Genomic DNA, 9,225 nt, shown 5'->3' with positions numbered 1-9,225 from the left:
AAAATTATCTGAGTTTGCTTGCAGTGAAAATTTTTGACAATTAAATGTGAAAAATATATGTGGGGATTTTTATGGTTTTATGAAACTGGGCCACAAATATTTTGATATTAGTAAAAATGTTTACAGCTATTCTGACTGTACCATAACATATTGCAACTGTGGTCATTGTTGCAATTAGCCCCCTGCTGTATGTTGATGTATGTCAAATGGTTGCTTTATTATTTAGTCTTTGGATCCCCCTTAGCTTCCACAAAGTGGTCTCCTCTCTTCCTTGGGTCCTCACAACATGAGTAATAATAAAACAAACAGCTATTTAAAATCACACTGATTATTACTGGATCTCCCTTCATTAAAAAACTGCTGCCTATTATTCTATTTCTTTTCCTTTGCTTTGATTGGCTCCAAACTAGTTGTGATCACTCTCAGATCATCCTTATAGATACACACCTTAAACTGAGCTCAAGGTGATCACAGAGAAACTTTCAGCAGATGAATGAGAAAACAGCCTTCCTGTGTCAAATTTTGCACATACATCATTCTGTACAGTGAAGCTCAAATATCCAAGTGTAGTAACAATAAGCAAAATACATTTGGACTTTTAGTGTCCAGTAAATTGCAGTTTCTAAATCAACCCACAGGGGATACTGTTGTTCCTGAGTACTGTTTTTTTTTTTTTTTTTTTGCAGGCTCTTTGTGTTTAATTAACTGACATGTAGTGATATTTCAGCTGCTATAAGTTACAGTATTATGTTTATTAATTGATATTCACTCAATTGCGGTAAAGAAAGGAAATACAAGCTGGCCAAAGACAAATGTCTTGAAAATAAGAGTTATGCAAAATGTGTAGACCAATGTTGACCAATGATATGAGAACACTTTGACCTCCTCTCTGATTTCATCTTCTGTTATAAATGAGCAATAAGAGAGAAGACATGGTTGACTGATTGGATGGATTGTTATGGTTAGTTGTCAAGCAAAAAGGAAACAATATTAAGTTCTTACTAGTAGGACCACATAATCTGAACATTCCCATCTTGAATTATGCAACAGAGCACTAGGCAAATTATATTTTCGGGCCCTCAGTGTGACACAGGCTGGTTAGGTGAAAGAGCAGTTCTTTCCTCTCATATGGTCCCACATATTCCACATAGAGAGACCAATTACTAGAGGGAAACAAATGTTAATGAGGCACTTGACATTTAACTCCACAACACTGCTACTTCGCACCCCGCTGCTGTGTGGAATAACTGTGAGCTCTACAGGAAAGACTGGCAGCCTCGTAGAGAGGAGAGCGACTGCATCAGACACAGTTCTGCTGTCTGAGAAAACTCACACCCTGACGAAAACTCAAGCATTTATCCCGGAGGGCCCCTACTTCTGGGTATACTGTATGTTATCCGGTGTTCTTGTGTATTTGGTGTTGGAAAGAAGTGAGTTCTTAAAGCATTTGTTTGGAGCTCAACAAGACGTCATTCATGTTTTATACTTCACATCCAGTTGAAACTCATTACCGTATTACATGTGAATTGTTGTGCATTTAGGGTCATTGCTCACCACTGGCATACTGGAAATCTGCACAATGCACATGGCTGTATACTGAAACATCCAAAAGTTACATTTGATTAAAAAATATAATACAAAAACTACAACATGTTGGAAAAGAGGCACTGCCAGATGCAAATAATACAAGGCAAAATAATGTGATAGACTGTAAACGCATATTCATTTAAAAGCAGTTTAGTTTGTTCTTAAGAATATCATTAAATAAACCCATAAATGTATAATGAATAAATGTATATCCAAGGGTTTGTCTATTATTGAATTCCAAACAGGAAAATTAATTAAAGTCATGAAAAACAACCCTGCCTACTCTCTTGAGAGCTTCCTTATTACGGTCTAATGACTTTTCATGTTGCTTTCTGGTGTTAGGAGAAAACAAGTGTTTTTTTCATGTCAGTATATCAAATAATCTATTAACTATTCACACCTAATTCTGATTTGGGCTTTCAAAAAACTGTGTTTCATGTTCCACCTTGAAACATTAGCTCCTGTATTATCTCAGGTAGGCGAGTAGAGACTCAAGAGATGAAGGTCACACCACATGTTGCCTTTAACTGCTGGGGGCAGAACCACAGCTAATTATTTGAAGGAGGGAACCTATTGAAGCCTTCCTCCTCATCTTTGCCATTAATCTCCCTTCATTTGATACTGTAAGTTGGTGCAGAGGACTCTGTTGAAGACAAGAGGACCTTCATTCCAGGAGCCCAACGGTTGCTGTCGGTGAGTGATGTTGTGAATTATTATGAGTTAGGATAAATCTTTGTACAGATACTTTTTTAATCTAATTTTGCAAGAAAAAGAAACTTTATCAGACCTCATATCTCTACATATCTGAGCGTGTGTGTGTGTGTGCTGGCAGCATATTTGACAGGTGTGAATTATATTGTATAATATGTAGAAATTATTACTATTGATCATGTTTTCTAATTAGCTTCACACTGACAAAATAAATAAATAAAGAATTTTATTGTTGACTGATGATACTTTTCATGTACTGCCCTCTATGGGGTTAAACAAGATTAATCTTTCGCATCAGTCTGTGTCAGCAACAGAGCAACATAATAGCAGCTATGTAGAAGGAGCAGTGGGGCGATAGCATTGATAGCAACTCTCTACATCTGCAGTTTATCACACACATATTCTGCAAAATGTTAATGTTAGGTGTATTTACATTCTCAGTTAGTGGATGCCTCCCCCCAGGGAAGCTGCTCTGCCTCCTCTGCTCTCCTCCTTTGAGACCCTCCCTGTGCCACTAGCAGCTGAGACCCAGGGAGCAGAATTAACAAGCAAATTGAAACAGTCTCTAACCATGGCACAGATACCTTTAATAATTTGTCACCCACTGTGTACACTTGTGTGCACTTTAGAAGTGTAATTATGATTTCTTTTCTTTCCACTTGATTTCTTTATTAGCGATGCATACTGTTATTTCTTATCTAATAACTCAACATGTGATGGTTTGCTGCAGGCTGGCTGATTTCAGTGAGAAGAGGCAGCATGTCTAATAACATGGCCAAGATTGCAGATGCTCGAAAGACAGTAGAACAATTGAAACTGGAGGTCAACATAGAGAGGATGATGGTGAGTCAGCACATTATGGAAGTACAAAGCCAAATAACTATGGAAAATATATCGCTTTAGATTGTTAAGTGTGTGAACATGTCTTATGTTTCATATAGAGTATTAAAGTCAAAATAAAATTTTTAAAAAATCACAATAACAATTTTGAACAGTCAACCACTCCAAATAAAACTTAATTTACAAAAGTTATAATTGACATTTTTGACTGATACATCCTTGCATTACCTCTCACTCTAATTTCCTGTTTCAAGAGGAAATACATCAAATTAAGGAAGCAAGGTGTGCTTTATGATTTGATTTAACGGTCTTTTTCCCCTCCCCTTTTTGACACACACTAACACCACTTTTTTGCACAGGTATCCAAAGCAGCAGCTGATTTGATGGCCTACTGTGAAGCTCATGCCAAAGAGGACCCCCTGGTGACCCCAGTACCTTCCTCTGAGAACCCATTTAGAGAGAAGAAATTATTCTGTGTAATACTATAACCCTCACATGTACATCTACACATTAACACTTCAATGTCAGCTTTAATGACATACACTATAAGAAAACCTTTTTTACAACATTCAGTTTTGTTTGTAACTTATGTAGCTCTTTGGCGACTAGCTTAGGAAATAAAGACTTTTTGAAAATGGGTGCAAAGTTCATTTAACTAGGCCAACGATGCTGCCTCTCCTTGTGCACACAGTTTGTATCTGAGCTTATATATTAACTCAATTGAATACCTTAGTTGTCACGTGTGTTTATATCTTAGCATTAATGTTTTTAGTTATTTTTAGGTCTGAAAAAGTAAATTATATTGTTCAGTTTTCTGTGTACAGTCAGACTGAGTAAATACATGTATATTTGCTCATCATATTTACACAGTGTGGAACATATGCTGACACATTTAAGATGACATGGACAAGGACATGTGTTGAAGTAAATCTTTTTGTTTTAATTAATACCTGAATAAACAACACGATAGTCATATTTGTTTATCTGCCTGGATATCACTGCTGTTTCCCAGGAGGATCTCCCTTGGTCACAGAAACCAATGCAAATATTGGGCGGGGCCTTTGTGATGATGTCAATACAGGTTAGAGGTTGTAGAGACAACAGGTGTGCACAGACCTGTTTACACAGACCAGGGTGCTCTCACACTCTGACACCTGCCAAGATTCACAGAACTCCCGAGCCTTTGGGAATTAGCAGCAGAAAATAAGGTATGTACCTTTTTGTTGGCCATCTGATATAACTGTGGTAGGAAAAGCTAATTTTCCACATTTAACATCTTTGAAGGAACTGCAACAGCTTAAGCAGAAACTATGCTGAAGTGGCATTTACAGGTTGCTTTTTTATCTTCTAAATGTTAATTGTTCTGAAATGCTTTATTTCTGAATCTATGGAACTGTATATTATGATATGCCATGTGGCCATCTTGGTTATTTTTGTCTAGAAAGGTGCAATCAATCAATATTAGGTGAAAACTACATCATACATACAGGCCAGTGCCTTGTGACATTTTATAAGGAAATTTGTGAAGTGTGTTAGAAGTGTCAGAGGAAGAAACAAATGTCTAGTTGCTTCAATCAAACAGTCAAACAGGGCCGGGCAAGAAAAACTCGTCTGACTGAACACACGGATGTTGAACACACCTGTGCCTCACACCCACCGACACAGTGTGGAAGAAACTTTAAAAGCAACGATTTAGAGACGTAGATGAAAAAAGCCTGAGGCTAGTTCACATGAGTTCAATGACACCATTATATAATGAATGTTTTATTGCTCAGCTTTGCACTTTTTTAATCACCAACTTTAAAGTGAGGGTTAACAGTTTTGCTAAAACTGAGACACAAAATGCTTAATGGACTTAAGCAGCCAACCTGCTCATTCACCAAACAACCCAGATGATTTGAATTCCATTTTTGCAAGACAAATGAGCAGCTGTCGTCTCGATCAAAGGGCATATTCTGCCCCGATCAGATAAAATGCAGGATATAGTATCAAGTAATAAATGTTTCTTCATTTCCTTGTGTGGTAGATGTTTGCGGGACACTGCCTCTCATTTAGCGTGATGAATATGACATGAATGCATGTCATGCACATGCATGGTCCTGAAATAAACTTTAATGTAAGAGGAATCCATCTATTAAGTGAACTAATCACATAAAGTCATAGTGACTTGATCATTTGTTAATGGTCAGCAACAGGAATTCATGATACATCCTGCATTCATTCATGCATTGAATCATCATGAGTCATGCATTATTTAAGCATTAAGTTTATGATTTGTATCCCTATTATAAAGAGTTACTGAGAATACTTGATTAAATTTATAATCTGAGATGGAAATTAATTTGCAGCGTGGCCACCAAAGTTTACATGCACCATAAAAACATATACAATAAGAAAGAGAGAAACAAGCAATAATTTTTTAAAGTTTCTTCAATTAGCTACATTTTATAAATTCTCAGTTGAAGGAGAGCAAATTGAACCTACAGCATACAAAAATTTAAAAATTACTTATCTCTGATAAAACAAAATTAAGGCAAAATTTCAGATATATATGCCATATTAACACTCACTCTTAAAGTCTGTGTGGGAATGTGATTTGGAGGGATCATTTACTCCAGAAGAATGGTCTGAAATGTGTGAGGGGGTTTTCTCCAAATGCACTTCTATCAGTGTGCATGAGCAAAATTTCAAATGGTTTCATAGAACATATCTTACTCCAGTCCGCCTCCAGAAAACATTCTCTAGTACCTCACACCTTTGTTACAGATGTAAATCTCACAGAGACACTTTAATTCATCTGCTTTGGTCCTGGGACATATTGGAGATACAAACAGTACAGTTTTGTTATTCGAGGTGTTTTTGGAAAACTGTTTTTAATGACTCCAGCACTGTATTTGTTCAAATCTACCCCTGAAACTATTCTTAATGCAAACTTAATATGTTAAGTATTTTTTCATTTGTGGCTAAGAAATGTATGTTACTTGTATGGTCTACATCACATAGTCCCTCTGTTAAAATGTGGCTGGGTGTATCATGTTCTGTATATTGTTTGTATTTCTTTGAAATTAAATTATAAAATACTATAAAAAAATAAAGTTTCAAAAAAGAGAAAAAAGTAGCTATATGATGGTGTTAACTTGCAATAATCCTTATATGCAAACTACAGACACTCCCTGACTGTAGGTGTCATGTGTTTTTTCATTTAACCTACACTTGATTGCTTGTAATCATTGTATGGCACGTCATAAAATAAAGCTATGTGCTTGCATTTTAACCTCAAAGTTGAGTCAGTTCACATTCAAAGGAATAAAAGCATTTAGCTGAAATGATACTCATTTTGTTTCTCTAAAATGTATGAATATTATTGATTATTAAGGTCGATTTCTTATGTTTTTAGGCTCAACGATGGCCAACTTTGGAGGACATGCCATCCCTGGCACTTTTTTCCTGTTCTATGGCTTTTGGCTGGTAGTGAAACACACTCTACAACACTACTGGAGGACAAATCAGCCTAAAGGAAGACAGATTCTACCCCCTGTCTTTAAAAAAATGGAGTACATTGAGGGAGGATTAAAAATCTTCGCTGCATTTGTTGGTCAGTCTTCTTCTCAATCATCTCCATCACTTGAACCGTTTTAAGTTGTTCTTGCCTCATCTCATCTGTCTGATGTTGTCGTGTCCCAGGTATTATGGTTGAACAGTTTGTGGTGGATGGGCCACATGCCCGTCTCTATGATGCACAAAACAATTCGTGGGTCAAGCTGATGAATTGGCAGCACGGCACCATGTATCTGTTCTTCGGGATCTCTGGAATAGCATTGGTTGCCAGTACAACTTCCAAAGCGGTGCCAATTGGCGTTGACCGTCTTGCTCTCTCATTGGCTCTTTTTGTTGAAGGTAAGCTGTATAGGAAGCAAAGTTTCAGTGATTTTTTTTTTCTTTATAGGTGACATCACATGTGTATTGCTGATGTGTATTTGATTGCTCTGTTTTGTTTTTGACTCTCCTGTATCATGCAGGGTTTCTATTCTATTTCCATGTGCATAGTCGGCCCCCGCTGGATGCTCATATCCACTCCCTGCTACTAGTGGCAGTGTTTGGTGGATCAGCCAGCACCATGCTGGAGGTGTTCATGAGAGACCACATTGTTTTGGAGCTACTCAGGGCATGCATGTTCATCTTGCAGGGCTCATGGTTCTACCAGGTAATTAGCAAAATGTAATGCTTAGCACCATAACAGCAAGTTTCAGTCTATTTATCATAAACTCTGTATACAATATTTTTTTCCTTGTTCTATACAGTCAATTTATGTCATTAATGTCAATAAGCAGTTCTAGTATCAAATTGGTTTCATAGAGACTTAAAAATTGCTTTGAAAAAGAGGAAGGTTTGAGTCTTTGTTTTTGTGAACACTTCCTTTATCATACTTTCTATCTTTTCAGATTGGATTTGTACTTTACCCATTAAGCGGACCAGAGTGGGATTTGAACTTGCATAGCAACATCATGTTCGTCACTATGTGCTTCTGCTGGCATTTAGCTGTGGCCCTGCTTCTAGTCGCCTGCACCTTTGCTTTTGTTATGTTGTAAGTATCCCTTCAATTACAGTTATTGAATGTACCGTAGCTATATGTTTACACAGAACATGGTAAACAGATCATAAACACTGGGCATACAAAAAAGTGAGCCTGAATTAATATTATGTTGTCATGTTGTCCACCTGTTCACTTTCATGATACCTACATGAGCAGTAAATTCAACTGAACTGATTTTTAAAAACAGACACTTTACATTTATTGTAAAAGGCCACAAAGGGCTGAATATTTCAGCTAATTTTAGCCTGTATGTTCTGTGCTTATGACTTATTGTACAGAAGAAACAATTGGTGATCACAACATATTCTAGGTACTGGAGGTTGGAACCACAATGGACTGTTAATATTGACTAACTAAAAAGAATATTATGAGAAGAAATCAATGAGAATTCACAAGATCACCAGCCTCCTTCATACAGAACGTCAACCTATTTGATAATTTTATTCTTATTAAAATTTTAAAAGTGAACATGCAACATATTAGACTACAAAATTAACTTTAATTATTCATTGCCTTCATGCATTCTTACGCTGTGTATCACTGTACTTAGAAAAATCTCATCAAATAGTGGTTTCTGTGTAAAGCTTTAAATTATAACAAATTTAAGCTTTAGCTGAACTTTCTGAACTACACACTTGCTTGCCAGTGATGACCTGCATTTAAAAGTACCCTGTGAAGTTTTTATAGTCAACAAACATGGTTTTGTTTACATTCAACATTTTTCACCAAAATGCACTATATCTTTCAAGCCTGCTGAAAATGTTTGAGTATTAAAATATTTAGTAGGCCTTTGCCCTTTCTTTGAAACTTGCATTATTTACATCTGCCTGCTATCCTTTTCTCCCTTCTTTTGGTTCATTGCAACCTTTTAAAACCCTCAGCAGTCAGCAGAAATGTGTCTGCTGACTACTGAAAGTGTATCAGGTTACCCTCAAACTTGCTTGTGCAGCCTCATGCACATATTGGTAGAACATGAGCACTAACAGTGGTCAAAACTAAGGACTGCATTCGGATATTTTTGGACATTTTAGATATTTTGCTTTCCTTGTAAGATATTGCTCGTAGGAACGCTTATTGAATGATCATTTTAACAATTCGTTAACTTTGACTAGGCGAAGACAGAAAGCCCACTGTGGATGTGTAATCTTTGTTATTCATATTTTTCTTGTTCCAATAGCGCAGTGAAGCGACTCTCGGAGAAGGGACGGGACATAGAGATTGGAATGCGAAACACATCCTCCAGTGCAAACTCCCAGAAAGCTTTGCTTGAAGAGTCGGATGAAGAGTGAATCCTTGGTTGTGATTCTTTGCAAATATAACAATGATTTGAAAACTGTCTTTGTGTGTGTTAACTGATTTGTACAATGGACTTTTTTTGTAAAAAAAAGAAAAAGAAAAAACAAATAAAACACAAATCTGTATAAATATGATCTCTTATTATGGTCTGGTCACAATGTACCAGTTAACCTGAAATGTATGGCCTGCCATAAAAT

General features: G+C 36.6%; 2 protein-coding genes across 2 annotated transcripts; both read left to right on the top strand.

Moving 5' to 3' along the window:
- The first annotated feature begins 2,179 nt into the window (after window positions 1–2,179).
- gng8 (guanine nucleotide binding protein (G protein), gamma 8) lies at window positions 2,180–3,914 on the top strand. Its single transcript, XM_044371039.1, has 3 exons — window positions 2,180–2,280; window positions 3,029–3,141; window positions 3,498–3,914. Exons 2-3 carry the CDS (start codon window positions 3,058–3,060, stop codon window positions 3,624–3,626), a joined length of 213 nt encoding a protein of 70 aa, XP_044226974.1. The 5' UTR covers window positions 2,180–2,280; window positions 3,029–3,057; the 3' UTR covers window positions 3,627–3,914.
- Window positions 3,915–4,212: 298 nt separating this feature from the next.
- tmem45b (transmembrane protein 45B) lies at window positions 4,213–9,070 on the top strand. The gene is made up of 6 exons (XM_044370920.1): window positions 4,213–4,346; window positions 6,536–6,733; window positions 6,823–7,035; window positions 7,158–7,342; window positions 7,581–7,723; window positions 8,910–9,070. The coding sequence occupies exons 2-6, from the start codon at window positions 6,544–6,546 to the stop codon at window positions 9,019–9,021; spliced, it is 843 nt and encodes a 280-aa protein (XP_044226855.1). The 5' UTR covers window positions 4,213–4,346; window positions 6,536–6,543; the 3' UTR covers window positions 9,022–9,070.
- Window positions 9,071–9,225: the final 155 nt, after the last annotated feature.

Source organism: Thunnus albacares, chromosome 13 (assembly GCF_914725855.1).
Source record: "Thunnus albacares chromosome 13, fThuAlb1.1, whole genome shotgun sequence".
Taxonomy (NCBI): Eukaryota; Metazoa; Chordata; class Actinopteri; order Scombriformes; family Scombridae; genus Thunnus; species Thunnus albacares.
This window is presented reverse-complemented; position numbering and strand designations above follow the sequence as displayed.